This window comes from Anthonomus grandis, chromosome 15 (genome assembly GCF_022605725.1).
Source record: "Anthonomus grandis grandis chromosome 15, icAntGran1.3, whole genome shotgun sequence".
Taxonomy (NCBI): Eukaryota; Metazoa; Arthropoda; class Insecta; order Coleoptera; family Curculionidae; genus Anthonomus; species Anthonomus grandis.
In genome coordinates, this window is record NC_065560.1 from 464617 (window position 1) to 485531 (window position 20915).

A 20915-nucleotide genomic window follows, 5' to 3' on the forward strand; every position below is an offset into this window, starting at 1 on the left:
AATGGGATCCTAACAAATCTCATTGGACTCTCTTAGTAGGACTGTAAGTCTGACAGGAATATTTTAATTAACTATTTATTAATATATACATTTTCTTTTTATATTAAATTATACAGTTGCACGTTCATTACAATCAATTGTCCTAGCGGACATATTTAAGACACCTATAATTTATCTATGAAATGTCCGAATGATGTACCTGCCTGACTGGGAATATCATTGAAACGTCTGGTCAGAGAGGTTAAGTATAATATTTATTTTTGATGTATGCACCATTTATTTTATCATTCGTAGTAATGATAACCTATGGGTACATACACAAACAGTTTGAAAGGAAAATTTCCAGTAATTTATGATTTATTTCGAAAATGCTATCTATCAACGAAAAACGGTAAATTCTGGTACGTTAATTATTGCTTATTAACTGTTTTAAGTAAATAATATTGATTTAAAGATTTAAAAAAATCTGTTTTCATGTTATAACCAGCTTTTGCGCTCTGTATGGATTTCCTACTGTTTAGTTCGATTTAAAAGACCCGCCAATATTCGCCACCTAGCGGCGACTGCTCGGTAGAACTCTGTTCTTACTTTTTACGTTTGCCCCCTAGATGTCGCGCGTTATCGAGAAGTTTCTCGAACATTTAAAAGAACAATCAATATATAATTTTTAAATCCCATTGTTGTTTTAATAACATGCATAAATTTTTTCCCGTTTTATTAAACAAGCGGTGGTTCATCCCAATTTTTTTTTTCTGTTAAATTAAGTATTGGCCTTTCGCACGTCATTAGCTCACATAAATTTGGATTGAGTGTTATATTCAATTGTTTCGGTATCACCGGAAATGAAAAACAACAAAAAAAACGCCAGTATTAAATGTAAATCGCATTTTTTTTACATTGTAACCTAAAGGTTATGTTAAATTTTTTCAGAGCAAAGGGTTAAACGTATATTCTATTGCACTTTAGTTTCATGCAAGAACAAGGTTAGTTATCTATAGCAGGATATGGCAATGGATGCCAACAGAGGACGCTGTCATGCCAAACAGCTTAGAATAGTAAAAGAAGAAGAATAAGAGGAAAAGCGGAGGTCCAAAGGGTCCAATGGAAAGTGAGCCTGACTTCTGACTATCTCGCTCTTTGTTTCACGTCAATAGTCCCATTGGTTTCCGAGTTTTTGGACTTTGAATTGAAGAGGTCCAACCCTATCCTTAGAACCCATTACCTCAAATCACAGATGTTTCTTAAACTTTTACTTCCATCAGCTTGGACCCTAATTAACACTTATAAAGAATTCTCTTTTGATTCTCATGCTTTTTGTTTCATAAGAAACACGGTCTTAGTTCTCGAGATTTTGCACTTCAAAGAGGATTATTCTTGGGCATGACTACTTAAATGGGCCCAATATTCTCTGAATTTCTACTTGGACTGTCTTGAGCCCTGAACAGAGAGAGAAAGAAACAGCTGCTTGGGAGACAAATTCTATATCTTCCAGATAGTTCAATGTATTCAATTATTGGACAGAGAGAGAAAGAAAATAAAGTAGAGTGAGACTGGGAGAATATTTTTATTCCTTCAAGGCACTCAATAATTGGACAGAGATAAAAATGCTCTAAATCAGCTGCTTCGGAGATAAATTCTATATCTTCTAGGTATTTTAATGTATTTAATTATTGAATAGAGAGAGAAAGAAAAGAAAGAAAAGCAGGACGCATTAAATCAACTGCCTGGAAGAATATTTTTATTTCTTCCAGGCACTCAATTATTAGACAGAGATGAAAATGCCTTTGATTACCTGATAGAGAAAGAAAGAGTCTTTAAATCAACTGCTTGGGAGACAAATTGACATTGTATATCTTCCAGGTAGTTGAACGTATTCAATTATTGAACAGAGAGAGAAAGAAAAGAAAGAAAAGCAGGACGCTCTAAATCAACTGCCTGGAAGAATAGTTTTATTCCTTCCAGGCACTCAATTATTAGACAGAGATGAAAATGCCTTTGATTACTTGATAGAGAGAGAAAGTGCCTCTAAGTCACCTGCTTGGGAGACAAATTGTATGTCTTCCAGGTAGTTGAATGTATTCAATCATTGGACAGAGAGAGAAAGAAAAGCAGGACGCTCTAAATCAACTGCCTGGAAGAATAGTTTTATTCCTTCCAGGCACTCAATTATTAGACAGAGATGAAAATGCCTTTGATTACTTGATAGAAAGAGAAAGTGCCTCTAAGTCACCTGCTTGGGAGACAAATTGTGTGTCTTCCAGGTAGTTGAACGTATTCATTTATTGAACAGAGAGAGAAAGAAAAGAAAGAAAAGCAGGACGCTCTAAATCAACTGCCTGGAAGAATATTTTTATTCCTTCCAGGCACTCAATTATTATTAGACAAAGATGAAAATGCCTTTGATTACCCGATAGAGAGAGAAAGTGCCTCTAAGTCACCTGCTTGGGAGACAAATTGTGTGTCTTCCAGGTAGTTGAACGTATTCAATTATTGAACAGAGAGAGAAAGAAAAGAAAGAAGAGTGGGATGCACTAAATCAACTACCTGGAAAAATATTTTTATTCGTGAAGTTATATATTTGTGAAGAACAGTCAGAAGAAACTAAAGTTAATGATTAGTTGATGTTAATGATAGAAGGAAGAAACAGAGGAGGATTCTTCAAAGAAATCTTGGGAATAAGAGAATAAATAATTAAAGGAAGAAGGAGAAGAACAAGAAGAAGGAGATGGTAAACGAACTAAGCATGTGATGAGTACAAGGGACAGATATTTGGCAGATTCTTTATACTAGACACACACTTAAGGATGTTCATTATGTTCAAATTGATAAAAACCAGACCGTTGTAAAATAAATAGCAAAAAAGTTATTCAATATTTCCCAGACCCACTTGATAAATATTCAACTTATGGTAGTGACAACTTTGACGTACGATATCTCTTAAACTATTTAGCGAATTTTTTTGAATAATAGCAGATTTTAAAGGACATTCATTATGTTCAAACTAAGGGAAACTAAATTACTGTGAGTTAAATAGGAAAAAAGTTATTCAATGTTTCCTTGACCTCCCTGAGAACTATTCAATTTATGGTAGTGACAACTTTGACGTACAATATTTGTCAAAATATTCGGTGGATTTCCTTGAATATTAGCAGACATTTAAGGATATTCATTATGTTTAAAGTAACGTAAACTAAATTATTGTAAGTTAAATAGAAAAAAAGTTATTTTATATTTCCCAGGCCCACCTAATAAATACTCCACTTGTGGTAGTGACAACTTTGACGTACGAACTATTTAGCGAAATTTTTTGAATAATAGCAGATTTTAAAGGACATCCTAAACAATATTAGTATCGGAAAAAATAATTTCTTAATAACATTGCATTATATCTACAGTTAAGCAATTAAAGGTAATGGAAGAAGGTGCCTGGAAGAAGCAAAATAATTTGTCTCTTATTGGCAATTGAATATCTTAACTTCTAATGTCTAAAAATATTGTAATTATTAATTTCTAGGATACTGCTAGGGCTTTTCAAGCAACTACTAAAAAAATTAATTAAAATCCACACACGAAAAATCAAGATATTTACATTTTTCTCACAGGGGTGCCTGGAAGAAATAAAATAATTTGTCTCTTATTGGCAACTGAATATCTTGATCTCTGGTGACTTGAATGTTATAAATATTGATCTCCAGAATACTTCAAATACGCTTTGAGCAATTAATGAAAAAATTATTAAAATCGATACACTAAAAATCAAGATATTGACAATGCTTAGGGATAAATTCCCGTAAATTCCGATCGTTTTTCTACAAAAAAAAAACCCGCTTGTACTAAAATTAATCAATTTTCTTTGATGTGTGCGGCATAGTCCGGTCATACCAGAATTTTCATCCGATTCATTTTTTAGCACACTTCCTTTAGCTGTACATATATCTTACATCTTCTATACGTGTATTATAAAAACTATTTAGTAAGTATGGGTTGTTAGTACCACTTAAGACACAGTCACCGTTTACAATAAATAAATAATATTAATATAATTTAAACCCGGGGACGTCTTTCACGCATTTAAATCGATACGGGCGACATAATAGAAATAACGTGCGAAGCATGGCATGCTTACGTAATGAGCATGATGAGATTTGCATGCGCCACTTATATAATAAATTCGCTTCGCTGATTATTCGCCAATCGAGAAGTCGTCGTTTGTTGTGTGAACGCTGCTTGTACCGGTTCGAGTCGGAACACCGTCGTCTATCCATGGCATAAACTGAATCATACCTTATAAAGGATTTGAGTCTGTTTGCCTAATTTTGTGCTTTAAAATAGTGAGTATTTTGTTTTCTGAGCATGCTTTATTTTATAACAAGAAACGTCCTTAAATAGTGTTTGAAGTTCGGGCCTCAAGAGTGTTATATACCTTCATTTCAACATTTTCTGTATATTATTTATGTTTTTATTAGTGTACGGTACTATGCCTTGGACTGGAACTTCTTTGCGAAAAATAAGCGCATTTTTCTAACCAGAATTGTGTTTTTTCACAAAAAAAAATCAAATTTTTAATTGACTTAGTTCTTTTCTGAACCATGGTTTCCTATTAATTTTCTCTTAAATCGAATTGTTTTAACAGATCCTTTGGTATAATCCTCGATGTTGAAATTAGACTTGGTATCGTATAAACCGCATAAATTCGGCCTTTAAGGTCTCTATATAAGGACTATATAAAGTTAACCTTATTTTTAATTATCTTTATGAAAAAATGATAAAAATCAATTTCATTTTAATTTTTATTGCTAGTTTTTGACCCCCCTGTATCGTTTTTTTAGTTAAATATTAAAATAGTCTTTTAAAGTGGTCCTTCCTCTCAAATAAAACCACAACTAATCAATAAATAAAGGCTACTAAAAGGGAGTAATCGGTAATTATGTTAGGGCTTATAAACATAGGATTTCACATAAAATTAAAAATATCCCAAAAACGGTTATACTTAGGTATAGGACATTATATACAAAATATACCTAGAATTTCATTTGGAAGCCAACAATGTAAAAATATACAGGATGTTCCGTTTAAAATAACGAAGTCGACACCTACTATTTCTGGTATAACCGGAAACGCCACAACTGTCAAAATATTTTAGTTGTGTGGCCCCCATCGATTGTGCCCAAATTTTGAATAATTAGTTTCCGAAATATTGATCGCGTCTATTCGTCGTGAGACACCCCTGTATGTCTAGTGGGTTAATGGTACACTGTTTGATCAATAAATAGTGTACGGTCCCAATATATACACATACATTATTATATAGTTGTTAAATAAATACTTAGTAGAAGAGAATATATAAAAGAAGGGTTTCGTTTTAGGGCCTTTGGGCGATTTTTTTTCTCTTTTTTTATTCTTTTTTGATATATATTTATATATACAAAAACATATTCGACTTATTTAAATAAATAGTTTCAGACAAAAATATTTGGTCATTTTTATTGGCAACTGAATATCTTGATTCTTAGAGGCTAAATTTTTGTAATTATTGATTTTTAATATACTTCTAGGACTTTTAAAGCAGCTGCTTACAAAATTATTAAAATCCATACACTAAGTCAAGATATTTACATTTTCCTTACAGGAGTGCCTGGAAGAAAAAAATAATTTGTCTCTTATTGGCAACTGAATATCTTAATTTCTAGTGACTAAAATGTTGAAATTATTGATTTTTAGGATACTTCTAGGGCTTTTCAAGCAATTACTGAAAAAATTATTAAAATCCATACACTAAAAGTCAAGATTATTACATTTCCCTTACAAGAGTGCCTGGAAGAAACAAAATAATTTGTCTCTTAATGGCAACTAAATATCTTGATTTCTAGTGGCGAATATTTTGTAATTATTAATTTCTAAGATACTCCAAAGACGCTTTAAGTAACTACTGAAAAAAATATTGAAATAAATAAACTAAAAAACAAGATATTTACATTTTTCCTACACGAGTAATTTTTCTTACTTGTAGGGAGTGTGAAGGATATTATAAATAATATACCACAAAGCGGAAACGGATTAAATAATGTTGTATGTCCCCCGTGTTTGACGTTTTTCCGAAATTCAAACTGTCTCTATGTTAACTTAACTCCCTATGTAAACTTAATGAAAAATACTCTAAAAAACTTAAAAAATGTTGGTGGTGGTGAATCTGGTATATCAAAACATGTCCTCTGTGATGTCTCTCTTGTGCTTCGATATTAAAAATACTTCTTTGTCTAACGGTGTTTTCCCAGATGATTGGAAACTGTCTACTGTTATTCCTGTTCCCAAAGTACAAAACACAAATTTGCAATTAACACGATACCTTTCTATGAAAAGCTCCTTGAGAATTGTGTTAAGGAACAACTTGTTGAGTTTTGTGATAAAGGCAAAATAATTGTTTCTGGACAGTCGGGATTTTGTGAGCATCTATCTTGTAAATCTGTTGTCGTTAATATTAATTGTGATGATTTTCTCAAAGCTATCGACTGTGATAATCTTGTTTTAGCGGTATTTTTAGATTTTAAGAGAGCCTTCGACACGATAGATAGACAAATTTTAATGACCAAACTACAGCAATTAGGAATTAGGGATAATGCTTTGAGTTGGTTTGAGTCCAACGTGTAATGTTTAAAAATAGTATATCTCAGTGTGTTTCTGTTAATTATGGTGTGCCTCAAGGACCATTGTTATTTCTGCTGTACATTAGTGATATGGTAAAAGTGTAGGGTGGTATTATTTGCAGTTGATACAATGGTGTACATTATAGGCAAAAACTTACAGCAAATGCAAACTGACCTAAAAAATGAATTGAATAGTTTATTTGTCTGGCTTTGGACTAACAAATTATTGTGTATAAATACAGCTAAGTCGAAGTTTTGCATATTTGGCAAAAAGTCACGACTTAATCAAATAGTCATGGATAGTGTGAGCATTATTGTAAATGGGGATAGCAGGATTACTGTAAATGTATGTAGCTATTATGCTAATTAAACTTCTTTATTTATTATTAAGGAGTGCCTGGAAAAAACAAAATAATTTGTCTCTTATTGGCAACTGAATATCTTGATGTCTAGTACTAACTAATGGCTTTCAAGTTTTAAAATTGGGGTACAAAATCTTTAAATTAACAGTACAACTCGAAAAATGTCTCTTTTTTTTGCTGAGATACCCTTAGAAGTCAAGGACAATTTTCACACATAAAATGCAAAAAATGCACAATTCAAGGTATTTTTTCTTATATTTATATATTATGTTGTGTTAAAAGTCTAGTACAAATTTGGAAAACGGTTGTACAAAATCAGAGCACGAAAGTATTAATTAAAATTTAAAAACAAAACTTTCGTTATAGCATTTAAAGAGCCAAAGGGACTCATCAACTCATTTATTAGATTAGGCCTTTGAATATTGACCTAATTGATTGACAAAATTAACTTTTAGATTTATTTTTGGCCTACAAGTTTTTATTATTTTAAATATTTATATATAATAATAAGACCGAAATATCCAGTCAATTTATATTAATTTCTTATAAGAAAACTACTATTTATAAACTTCTCTCTCTTTTCATACTAGAATACGTACGTGTAAGTTTCCAATACGTTCTCACTCTTTTTCGCTTTTTTTTCTTCTTATTCAAATATACTGTACAAGCAAGCAATAGCTTGCGAACAAATATTAACACAAAATTTATGTATCCGCCAAAAACTCATCTTAGATTTTATTAACACGACGCACGGATGCGTCACAGAGAATATTTCTTACCTATATACGATATGTAATTTTAAAGCTGTGTACCGTCAATGCGTCACGGTAACTAATTAATTTGAATGGCGTGGTAAACTAGAAATTTTATGTAGAGTGCTAATTTTTATTTTAAAAAAAATATTTTTTTTATACGTTAATATTGAGTGGTGTCAAATTGTAATTTAAATAATATGTATTACTTTACTTTTGTAAGATTGTAAGCCAAATTAGCTCAGCGAGGCACGTGTACCTTAAATGTGTCACAAAAATAATAAGTAGTATATCATAAAAACAAAAATATAAAGTAAGTAAAGGAAAATTTAAAAAAGCCAAAAACTAACTGTTGGCACATAATCTAAGAAACGTTTTCGGGATTATTTCCTCATATAAATTAAGATTCTAATAATTTTATTTTTATTTAATAACTAATGTATGCAACATATTGTTAAGGTTAGTTTTAGGCCTTCATATATGGTCCTCGGAAATTATTTATACAGAATATTAATTATCTAATAACTTAATGATGACTCTAATTAGTTGATTAAATAATTAATTACCAGGGTGTGTCAAAAATCAGAATTTTTTTTCCATAAATACATATTTATCTCCGAATGCATAATGGTTGCTACAGGTTTATTGGTAAACTATTAAAACTTTATTATTGCTTTTGGTTAATTTTTTGGGCATGAATACCCAATAAAAGAAATTTGCCAACCGTGTATGTGTGATTTCTAGTCAAATCTTGTTTATCCTTTAAACTCTCTGTAGTACCTAAAAACTCAATTTTTTAAGTACATAGGTCCTTAAGATCTCGATGCGATGCGATGGACCAATTCTGAATGTTTAATAATATTATCTTCTTTTGTTCTAAAACACTGAAGTGCAGTTGTACGCACTTCAACCTAATTAATATGATAATGCGATTACTTGCAAGTTCAAGATTATTTATTATTATCTAACGTATTCATTGTTCTGCTTTTTAAATTGCAATTCATTTGCATTCAGTTAATAACGCGTTTAGCTGCACCGCCTTTCCAATAGCTGTAATTGATTTGTAGATTGATCTTTGTCTTTTACATGGGAAAGAGATACAGAAGATCTTATGATGTGTACAAATTATATAATAAATAGTACATATAATGCCTTTGATATATTCAATCCAGTATATTAACAATAATGACCTTCCAAACTAGACTATTTATTAATTTAAAAGAAAATATTATTTTATTTTTTTACATGTCATTAAATGAGATTTATAAAAATATAAGCAATTATAATTTACAATAACTAATTAATATTTTATAGTCATTAGTGAAAACGGCAAAAAATTACATAATTAAATATGATAAAATATTGTAAGTATTTATTATTTACGTGTAATTTTTTGTTTGTTTTCTTAGCATGGTGTATTTACTATTTTTATTAAATTTTCAAATATAAATATAAATGTTGTAATTATTGACAAAAACTTTTTTCACTTATAATTTAAAAAAAAAAAACATTTTTTCTCAGGCAATTATTTTATGCAATAAATACGTTTTTCATTAATCCTACCCTTAGCCCCCCACCCACCCCACACAACTTACCAGTAAGAAATTGTATTCAAAAATCATTGTTTTTCAAAATAATATAAATATGAATAACAGCTATTTTAGCCGTTAATATCCAATCTAAGAACACAGTTTGTTTATTTAAATTTGATATAATTATATTTATGTATATTCATAAATATTTAATACAAAAACAGTGTTATTAGATTAGATATAAAAACGCAGATTTTTCAAACGAATTTCTTACTGGGAGAGTGTTGGGGTGGGTGGGGGGGGGGGCAAGGATTGTTTTAACAAAAAACAATGTTTTGGTAGGGATTATATATGTAATATTTAATTTATTAACACTGTTTAGTTAAATTTTATATTTAAATAACAGTTAGTATAAAAACAGCGTTATTAGATTGGACAATATGGACGAAAAACAGTGATTTTTAAAAAAAAATTTCATCAAACGTTTGAGGTGTAGTAATAGAGCTTAAAAACTAGATATCTAAATCCCGTGTCAATTTTCTTTATTTTGTAAACATATTCGTATATGATATACGAATATTCTACAAGTTAATAAATATACCTTGACCATATACGGTTGATACCAAAAAACCAAAACTTTACTGAAAAATCGTTGAATAAAGATATATTTAACGATGCCTTGCTTGGGTAGATTGACCTTTGTCTTTAACATGGAAAAGAGCTATAGAAGATTTGTTTGTCTTAACATGATGTGTAGAGACTATATAAATAGTACTTATAATTCTTTTTGATCTAAATATAATAATAAAATTGACCTTCCAAGCTAAACTAACCTAAAATAAATTAATATTATTTATTAGTTTAATTAACGAAATTATTTTATTTTATCGCATGTCATTAAATAATTTTTATAAAAATAGAAAGTTAATGTTTTATAGCCTTTAGCGACAAGCGTATGAAACGTGTTTTACTCGAAAACCTTAAGGTTATTGGGGAAAAGTATAGATTCAAAAACCTTTTTTCATTTATAATTTTCTGCAAAAAAGCTATTTTTTCAATAACCTTACCCTCACCCCCCCACCCACCCCACACAACTTACCAGTAAGAAATTGTATTCAAAAATCATTGTTTTTCAAAATAATATGCATACGAATAGCAACTGGTTTCTCTCAATCTAGTAAAACAGTTTGTTTATTTAAATTTAATAAAATTATTTGTATGTATATTAATAAATATTAATACAAGAACAGTGTCTAATTGGACAATACGGACGGAAAATTCTTTACTTAAATTAAATATAAAATAAATATCTACTAGACTAACTAGTGTTTGTTTAGCGCAATCAAACGCTGTCGATAAATCGTAGTAGAGCACAACTGCTCAATTTATTAAAACCTTGAAAATAATCTTTTACATACCCCGATAATCATCCCCAGTAACAATTAAACTGCATGAATAACTTATGAACAATACAACCTTATTTTGACTGTTACCTAAACGTCCGTCCTATCATACGAAATTTCGTTGACCTCTAAGTAACCGAAATTAAGATAACAATACGCAAATTATTGAAAAATAAAAAATAACACAAATTATGGCTTTTGCAAGTCTATTTTCGAAATTGCCGATCGTTAGAATTGGATCGGTATCACGCCACTATTATATATTATCATGTTTGTTTTATTTTAATTAACTATAGGATTGATATGGATTTTTAGGTTTGTTGTTTATTCATTTATCAGTAGATACCTTTTTTTGGGTTCTATATATTAAATAATTTCTTTGTGTTTCTGTCGAAGTTTTTCACAATTTTCGGTTAATTCTTCAATTAAATATTAATATAATAAGAGTGTGATATTATACATAACTTGTGGTAAAAATAAATATTTAGAGTAGGTATATGTTTCACACTTTCCTTATTTATCAATATTATTCCAATAAATTTTAAATGTTGTCTAGGTTATTTGAAATATTTCAAATAATATTTCAGGCTTAGGGAGTCATTCTTTACCTCTTCTAAGTATAATTTTTTACTAATACCAGGTATTATTATGAATATTCTTCCAGGCATTTTTAATTTTAATTCCAATTATTTTAGATGTCTTTCAGATATTTGAAATAATTATTTTCTTCTCTTTTACATATTTATTGTCATTTATTAATTCCAGGCATTTAAAATAAATTCGGTTAAATAATTTTCATTTTATTCGAGGTACTTGAAATTATTTTACAAGCTTTCGAAGTCATTTTAAGATATTGAAATTAATATTTGAAGCATTTTCTTAAATTAATGCATTTTTTGAAAATATATTGCCAAAATTTTATGCATAGAATTTTTTGTTTATTCCAAATTTTTAAAATAATGTTTTCTTTGTTTCAAACATTTGAAATAACTCTTCACTGTACTCCAGGTTTTTGAAGCAATTTTTTGTCTTACATAAGTTTGAAATAAACATTCTTTTTATTCTAGTTATCTGACTAATCATTTATTAAGTATTCCATTTATTCCAAGCCTTTTATAATATATTTCTAGGCATTTGAAATAATTGATTATTTCATTTCAGGTTTTCGGAGTAATTTTTTTATCTTCTAGATATTTGAAACGAACATTCTTTTTATGCCTAGAACCCGACTAGATTTATCAAATATTTTATTAATTCCACGTCATTTTCAATATAATTCCAGGCGTTTAAAATAATTTTTCACTTTATTTAAGGGCTTTAAAATAATTTTCCATTTCTTTCAGATATTTGAAATAATGCTTCTTTTTCTTTCACACTTTTGATGCCATTTATTAGTTATTAGCATTTGAAATGAATACAATTAAAAGTTTTAATTTTTATGATTTTTCCAATTTTATTTCAGGAATTTGAAATATATTTTTTATACGCTATTTTGTGCCTTTTGAACATTTAAAATTAGCGCTAGTTTCTGAAATAAAAGGAATTTCGGGATTTGATGCTTATTTTAATGTAATTCCGCGCATTTGAAATAGTTTCTCGTTTTATTCCAGGCATTCTCGTGACTTTTTGGTATTCAACAAAATATTTTATATTTCATGATTATAAGGTAACGATCTGGAATAAATAAAAATTAGATTTAAAGTCCTTCCTGTGAAATCTAAATTACCTGAAATAAATTGAAAATGACTCTTCCAACTGCCTGGAATAAATTACAAAGGACCCTTAAAATATGTCAACTGTCTGGAATAAATGAATATGAATCAATAATACAGTAAAAAATGTCAGGCTTCGATTTCCTGGCAAAATTTCAAATATTATATTCTTGCAACATTTCTGAATAATGACTGCCTAATTCAACTGCCTGGAATAGATGAATAATTTAAAATTTCAAGTGCCTGGAAAATGTTCACGAGAATGCGGGAAAAAGAATTTAAGAAAATTCCTGTAAGATTTAAACTATCTAAAATAAATTAGAAATAATTATTTCAACTGCCTGGAATAAATCAAAAAAGATTTTTACAATATTTCAAATGCCTGTAATATTTCGAAAATTCCAAAAAAATTAAATAATAGTCTATTTGCTATTTTGTGCTTTTTAAACATTTAAAGTTATCATTTTTCTGAAATAAAAGAAATTTCGGAATTTGATGCTTATTTCAATGTAATTCCGCGTATTTGAAATAATTTCTCAGTTTATTCCAGGCATTCTTATGACTTTTTGGTATACAACAAAATATTTTATATCCCATGGTTATGAGGTAATGATTTGGAATAAATAAAAAAAATATAGAAAAATTAAATTAAAGTCATTTAGTTGACTGAAAAAAAATCGAAAATAAGATTTAGTCACTGCTTCAAATGCCTGTAATATATATTTTTTTAATTTCTATGAAATTTAAAATTCTGAAATAAATTAAAAATTACTCTTTCAACTGCCTGGAATAAATAAATAATTTAAAAATGCCTGGAAAATGTTCAGAAGATTGATTGAGTTTTGTCAGTCTTCAACATTAAAAAAATAATAAATTATAGTCATTTAATTGTCTAAAAAAACTAGAAATGAATATTTCAACTGCCTGGAATAAATAAATAATTTAAAAGTAAGTTTTGTCAGTTTTCAACATTAAAAAAAATATAAATTAAAGTCATTTAATTGTTTAAAAAAAAACAAAAATAGGATTTAGTCGAGGCCTAAAGTGCCTGGAAAAGAATTTTAAAAAATTCCTGCAAGATTTAAACTATCTAAAATAAATTAGAAAAAATTATTTCAACTGCCTGGAATAATTTGAAAAATCAAAAAAAAAAAAAATATATACAAAGAAATTAAATATGTTGGGCGCCAAAGTGTTGCTAACAAGATTTAGTCGGTGCTTCAAATGTCTGTGATATATATTTTTTTAATTTCTATGAAATTTAAAATTCTGAAATAAATTAACAATTACTCTTTTAACTGCCTGGAATAAATTACAAACGATCCTTAAAATAGTTCAACTGCCTGGAATAAATAAATAATTTGAAATCTCAAGTGCAAATTGTCACGACATTTCCAAATAACTTAGTCAGGCTTTAAATGCTTTAAACAAATTTAATAAAAAAATTCAAAAAAAAAAAAAATTAAAGTGAACGATTTATAGTTTATTCTTAACTTCTGTAATAAATTAAATTTAACTTTGCTATTAATGGATCAGTGCTAAAGGTTAATTAAACGTCATAGTATAACTTAAAATATAGGGCCTGTGTTGTCACTTTAAAGCCTGTAGGAGTAAAGTAATTTTAAAGGTTTCTTTTATAATAAGTATTAAGGAAATGAAAATAAAAAAATTCACAATAGGGAAAATTTAAAAGATTGGTACACCAACATAAGGATCAAAATCCTTTAATGAAAAAGTTAGGCTTGTTGTTCCTAGTGATCAAAAGTACACTTACAAAGTACTTTTCTATACGATTATTCATCCTGCATCTGTTTATCTGTAATATAAATGACAAAAAAAAGGAGATTCTGCAAGTATAACAATATTAGGCAAATAAACAGTTTAAAATAATTTTAATGTGTTGATATATAAATTGTAAAAAAAAAATGAATTGACCTTGTTTTTGCGTTGTGGCCATCTTCAGAGTTCTTTGCAACCGGGTGTCTAATAAATCTAATAGACGAATCTGTAATTACATTTTCAAGCCTATAGAGTTCATTGTATTAAAAAAAAATCGACGTTATTTCTAATGTAATTCTAGGCTAATTTATGTATTTTTGGAATTATATCAAATATTATTTATTCCAGGGATTTAAAGTAATTTTTTGCATGTGTCTAATCTAATTGAATGCAGTTAAATCCTAGAAAAGCACGTCTTCTCCTCTCGCTACTGACATATGAATACGTCAATGTTCACAAGCAGACCTCATCTTGTAATAAACTGTCACTTAGATTAACTCTGTTCAAAATTAATTAATCAGTGCTAAAGGTTAATTTAATTATACGTCATAGCATAATCGACAAATGATACATATAACAATGGAATATACCTCATTAAATGGGCGGGTAAACGACCTTTAATATGTTTGTTTATTTATTTAAGCAACAAATACGTTTTAGGCATTATACCTGATTTTGCATATTTAATTAATGTAATATTAAATTAAGTAAAAAATGCCTGCTATATTAGTTTTTTATGTATTGTGTATGTAACCTTCGGTACGTACGTTTACACTCACATTATTCCAGCAAATATAGCATTTGAGGTATGTGCTCCTGGAATTAATTAATTCCTTTTTTTATTCCCGGCAATTCACGTAAATTGTTCATGTATGTGTCTTCCAGGCATAATTGCAAATAATTTTATTACTAGTTATTGTTTTTTTTGTTTGTTATCTTCCTTATTAATATTATTATTAATATTAGACCCAAATATTTCACCTCTTATTTTCCATTTTTTCGTAATATTTTACCCTCATACGAATCTTATTATGGACGTTAAAGGAATTTTGTTCATTAACATGCACGAATATAAAACACCCTTGTTGAACCAGAATGTTGTCTAGAGCATTTGGATTCCATTATCCACCAGCACCACCATTTTACCCTGATGAACAGAAGCACTGTATTACATAAGTGCCGAATCCAATGGCAGAATGTCAAGTGTATTTTTTTTAATTGAATCTCTACTTGACCTCAAAACTTTTAATCGATCCATTTAAAAAGTCGATTTTCTGTGCACTAAAATTGATCCTGATCATATGCACTTGAACTATTTCAAATTGTCTGACTAGACTCATCTTATGCCTAATGTTTAATGAATAATTTACGAATAATTTTGTTTTTTTCAGACGCTATGGCACCAAACATCATCTCGGTACCCACCGGGGTACTGCACGAATGCGACGATGAAATAACATCGGTGGTACAAGAAGAAAACGAACAAAAAGTACCCCGACGACCTGCGGAAGTCAAACTAGTGTGGAGAAATATCATTATATTTGCCTACTTGCACTTGATCGCCGCATACGGGGTGTACCTGATGTTCACATCCGCTAAGATCCTCACGACTTTATATTGTAAGTATTGGATTTGTACAAGGAGTGTCCAAGTCGTTCATATATTCCGTTAAAATCTTTAACACACTAAGATCAACACCTAGATCATGTATTTCATTTACTTCTCATTTTTTATACATTTCCTTAATGCAGCGATTTTGATGTATCAACTTGCCGGATTCGGAGTAACCGCGGGAGCACACAGATTATGGTCCCATCGCTCCTACAAAGCCAAATGGCCCCTAAGACTCTTCTTGACAATCTGTAACACGATGGCTTTTGAGGTAACGAGTCAATTTCCCTATTTATTCCCTAATAATGTCCTATTTATATCATCATAGAACTCGGTGATTGAATGGGCAAGGGACCACCGAGTACACCACAAATACTCAGAAACCGATGCCGATCCGCATAACGCCAAACGTGGCTTCTTTTTTGCTCACATGGGATGGTTACTGTGCAAGAAACATCCCGAAGTTATCAGACAAGGGCAGAAAATTGATATTTCGGATTTATACGCCGACCCAATTATCCGGTAAGTTACCCTAATTGTTACCTTAATGTTTAACAATAATGGTTATTATGGTTGTTTATGTAAAAGTGGGCCCACATTATCATAAATGGGTCGTAATTTTCAATACTGATATTACACAATTGATATAATTATGAATAGTTAAGTAAGTAGAGTTGGTAAACGGTTATCAGTTCAATAGGGAATCTTTTGCAGACTTTTATCGCTTTACTGCCTTTATTTGTTCAGCAGTAAAACTTCGTTCTTTGAATTTTATCTCAGTATGAAAAGAGCCCCAGAATTAATTTAAAGTAAAAACGATGAAAATCGGAGTATTGGAACGCGAGTTATAGGCGAAAGAACCCAAAATTATTTTTCCACTTTTGGTTTATTGGGACCTCACATACTAAAATTTAAATTAAAAATTAATTATTGTAGGGACTATAATAAAATTTTATGGACATACTAAGAAAAGTGTCAAAATTAATTTAAAGTAAAAACCATACAAATCGGAGCAACCGAACAAGAATTATAGGCCAGAGAACCCAAAACAATTTATTCAGTTTTACTTTATTGCGATGTCACCTACAAAAATTTGAATAAAACATTTGTTGTTGTAGGGATTTTAATAAAATTTCACAGAAATGGTAAGAAAGGGCCCATTAGTAATTTAAAGTAATAACCATGAAAATCGGAGTATTAGAACTTGAGTTATAGACCAGAGAACCTAAAAAAAAATTTTACTTTTATTTTATTGGGATATTACTTACAAAAATTGGAATTAAAAAATCGTTGTTCCAGGGATTTAAATTAAATTTCACTGAAATGTTAAGAAAAATCCGAAAATTATTCTAAAGTAAAAATCATGACAATAAGAGTATTGGAACGCGAGTTATATAGGCCAGAGCACCCAAACCAATTTTTCAGATTTACTTTATTGGGATGTGACCTATAAAAATTTGAATAAAAAATTAACTATTACAGAGAGTTAAATAATATTTTATAAAAATGTTAAGGAAAGTCCTAGAATTTATTTAAAGTAAAAACTATGAAAATCAAAGCATTAGAACGCGAGATAGAGGCCAAAGAACTCAAAACAATTTATTTAGTTTTGCTTTATTGGGACGTTAACTACAAGAATTGGAATAAAAAATTAATTATTACAGGGATTTAAATAATATTTTAGAAAAATGTTAAGAAAAGTCCCAGAAATAATTTAAAGTAAAAACCACGCAAATCGGAGCATTAGAATTCAAGTTATAGACCAGAGAACCTAAAAAAAATTTCAGTTTTGTTTTATTGGGATATTTCTTACAAAAACTGGAGTAAAAAAAATCGTTGTTCCAGGGATTTGAATAAAATTTTACAGAAATATTAAGGAAAATCTTAAAAAATTAATCTAAAGCAAAAATCATAAAAATCGGAGCATTATAACGCGAGCTATAGACCAAAGAACTCAAAACAATTTTTCTAGGTTTGCTTTATTAAGGCGTCACATACAAAAATGTAAATAAAAAATTAATCATTGCAGGGATTTAAATAAAATTTCACAGAGACAATAGCAAAAGTCTCAAAATTAATCTAAAGCAAAAATCATAAAAATCGGAGCATTATAACGCGAGTTATAGACCAGAGAACTCAAAACAATTTTTCTAGGTTTGCTTTATTAAGGCATCGCATACAAAAATGTGAATAAAAAATTAATCATTGCAGGGATTTAAATAAAATTTCACAGAGACAATAACAAAAGTCCCGAAATTAACCCAAAGCAAAAATCATAAAAATCGGAGCATTATAACGCGAGTTATAGACCAGAGAACTCAAAACAATTTTTCTAGGTTTGCTTTATTAAGGCGTCACATACAAAAATGTGAATTAAAAATTAATTATTGCAGGGATTTAAATAAAATTTCACAGAGACAATAACAAAAGTCCGCAAATTAACTTAAAGCAAAAATAATAAAAATCGGAGCATTATAACGCGAGTTATAGACCAGAGAACTCAAAACAATTTTTCTATGTTTGCTTTATTAAGGCGTCACGTACAAAAATGTGAATAAAAAATTAATTATGACAGGGATTTAAATAAAATTTCACAGAGACAATAACAAAAGTCCCGAAATTAACCTAAAGCAAAAATCATAAAAATCAGAGCATTATAACCCGAGTTATAGACCAGAGAACTCAAAACAATTTTTCTAGGTGTGCTTTGTTAAGGCATCACATACAAAAATGTGAATAAAAAATTAATCAATGCAGGGATTTAAATAAAATTTCACAGAGACAATAACAAAAGTCCCGAAATTAACCTTAAACAAAAATCATAAAAATCGGAGCATTATAACGCTAGTTACAGGCCAGAGAACCCAAAACAATTTTCCTAGGTTTGCTTTATTAAGGCGTCCCATACAAAAATGTGAATAAAAAATTAATTATTGCAGGGATTTAAATAAAATTTCACAGAGACAATAACAAAAGTCCCGGAATTAACCTAAAGCAAAAATCATAAAAATCGGAGCATTATAACGCGGGTTATAGACCAGAGAACTCAAAACAATTTTTCTAGGTTTGCTTTATTAAGGCGTCACATACAAAAATGTGAATAAAAAATTAATCATTGCAGGGATTTAAATAAAATTTCACAGATACAATAACAAAAGTCCCGGAATTAACCTAAAGCAAAAATCATAAAAATCGGAGCATTATACCGCGAGTTATAAGCCAGAGAACCCAAAACAATTTTTCTTGTTTTGTTACGTTTTCTTATTTTTATTCGTAATGACCTTTAATATTCTTGGCGGCAACGTCGCATATAATGTGTTGCGTCCATTTTCTGTTGAATCTTTTACCCCTGGATGAGAGCAGTGACGGAGTGACAGCGCTGCATTAATGTAAATATACCATCCATTAATCGATCCTTCTTTATCTCTTTTGCAGATTTCAACACAAATACTACATGATCCTGATGCCCCTGGTCTGTTTCGTTTTGCCCGTTCCGGTTCCGGTACTGCTGTGGAACGAGACCTGGCTCAATTCGTTTTGCATGAACATCCTCAGGTTCATCTTCACTTTGCACGCTTCTTGGCTCGTCAACTCGGCCGCTCACATGTGGGGAGATCGTCCTTATGACAAGTAAGTAAATAGAGAGCGCATTAGTACTCCAGTAGGCCCAGTTTCGATCTATTGAGTCCTTATTATTGTGGGGGGTAGCAGAGCATCCCTTATTTTAGTAAGAGATCTCTTTATGTTCAGGAAGTCATTTTTCATTCCATTAGGTTCGGAAGGAGGATGAAGAAGTGCTTGTAGGCAATAGTTGAAGGAATTAGAATGTTAAGGATGCTCTTATGAATGTATTGAATTTGATTAGGCATCTCCTTGGGGATGACCTAGAAGTAACTGATTGTAAAGAACTTGTTCTTTAACTGTTCTTGCTCTAACAAACTCATCATTCATACTAAATATCAAAAAACCTGTTGCAGATACATAAATCCATCAGAAAACCTCGCAGTATCGATTTTGGCCCTCGGCGAGGGTTGGCACAACTACCACCACACGTTCCCTTGGGACTATAAGGCCGCCGAACTCGGTCAATATTCGGTCAACTTTTCCACCTGTTTGATTGACATGGCCGCGAAGATCGGGTGGGCCTACGATCTGAAATCGGTGTCCGAAGATGTGGTGAAGAAACGGGTCGCGAGAACCGGAGACGGTACTCACCTCCTGTGGGGATGGGGGGATAAGGACCAGCCGAAGGAAGCTTATGAAGTTACCACCATCACTTATAAGAAATCTGACTAAACAACTTGTTTATATATTATATAAATGTTTAGTAGTCGATTGTTTTAGTAGTAAAATAAATTAACATTTACAGCACGTACCGACGAGTTCTGTTAACTACACTGTTATTCATAATGATGATGATGGAATAAGATAATAAAGTTAAAAACAAAAAAGAACTTATTTAATAGATACCTGGTGCACATAGAGTAAAATCATTTTTACAGTAGTTAAATAGTACTGCACATAAGGCAGCAAAGCTGATATAATTCCTGATAAAAAAAGGAAAATTTATGTATAGATTGTTCAAACTCAAAAGTTATTAATATTATTATAATAATTTACACTTTTCAGCAGGTAGTTATTTCTTTAAAAAAACCCAAAAATAAAGAAAATTAAATCCAAATTTAAGAGGTTACATATTATCAGGTATTAAAAGTGGACGTCTCTAAGAAACTTCCTAACCCCATAAAACGTACGTTCAAAGAGTGAACATCAGTTCTAAATTTTATTTTATTGTATGTACAGATATGAAAGAGTCTTATTATTGATTCTTAGATAAAAAAAAGGAAGCGCTGTATTTTATAATTTTACTTTGTAGCATCTTTTAATTTATAGCTTACAGAGTCAAATTGCCTGATACCTGAAAGATTTTTGCACTCTTTGAATACGATTTTTTTTTTTTAATTTGGTTAAACAAGGACTAGAGGCAAAAGTTAAAGTGGGACAACACCAAACTATCTGTTATATCTATGGGAGCATTCTTCTTGCATCTTACAGTAATTTTGGAAATGTGAGAATTTATAAAAGCTCTGCCTATCGATTGAATCCATATACACATACCT

At 30.0% G+C, this 20915-nt stretch overlaps 1 protein-coding gene across 2 annotated transcripts in view; it reads left to right on the forward strand.

The window, feature by feature from the left end:
* Nucleotides 1–20166, forward strand: part of LOC126745108 (acyl-CoA Delta-9 desaturase-like) — a 170096-nt gene extending 149930 nt beyond the window's left edge. The window contains exons 1-6 of one of the 2 annotated variants that reach the window (XM_050452826.1): nt 4166–4331; nt 15576–15803; nt 15936–16066; nt 16124–16317; nt 19231–19425; nt 19773–20166. In XM_050452826.1, the coding sequence (XP_050308783.1) occupies nt 15581–15803; nt 15936–16066; nt 16124–16317; nt 19231–19425; nt 19773–20091 (1062 nt within the window). In that variant the 5' untranslated portion in view covers nt 4166–4331; nt 15576–15580 and the 3' untranslated portion in view covers nt 20092–20166. Of the gene's footprint in view, nt 1–4165; nt 4332–15575; nt 15804–15935; nt 16067–16123; nt 16318–19230; nt 19426–19772 lie in introns of those variants that run through there. The other variant, XM_050452827.1, reaches the window with a different exon arrangement.
* The last annotated feature ends 749 nt before the right edge of the window (nt 20167–20915 follow it).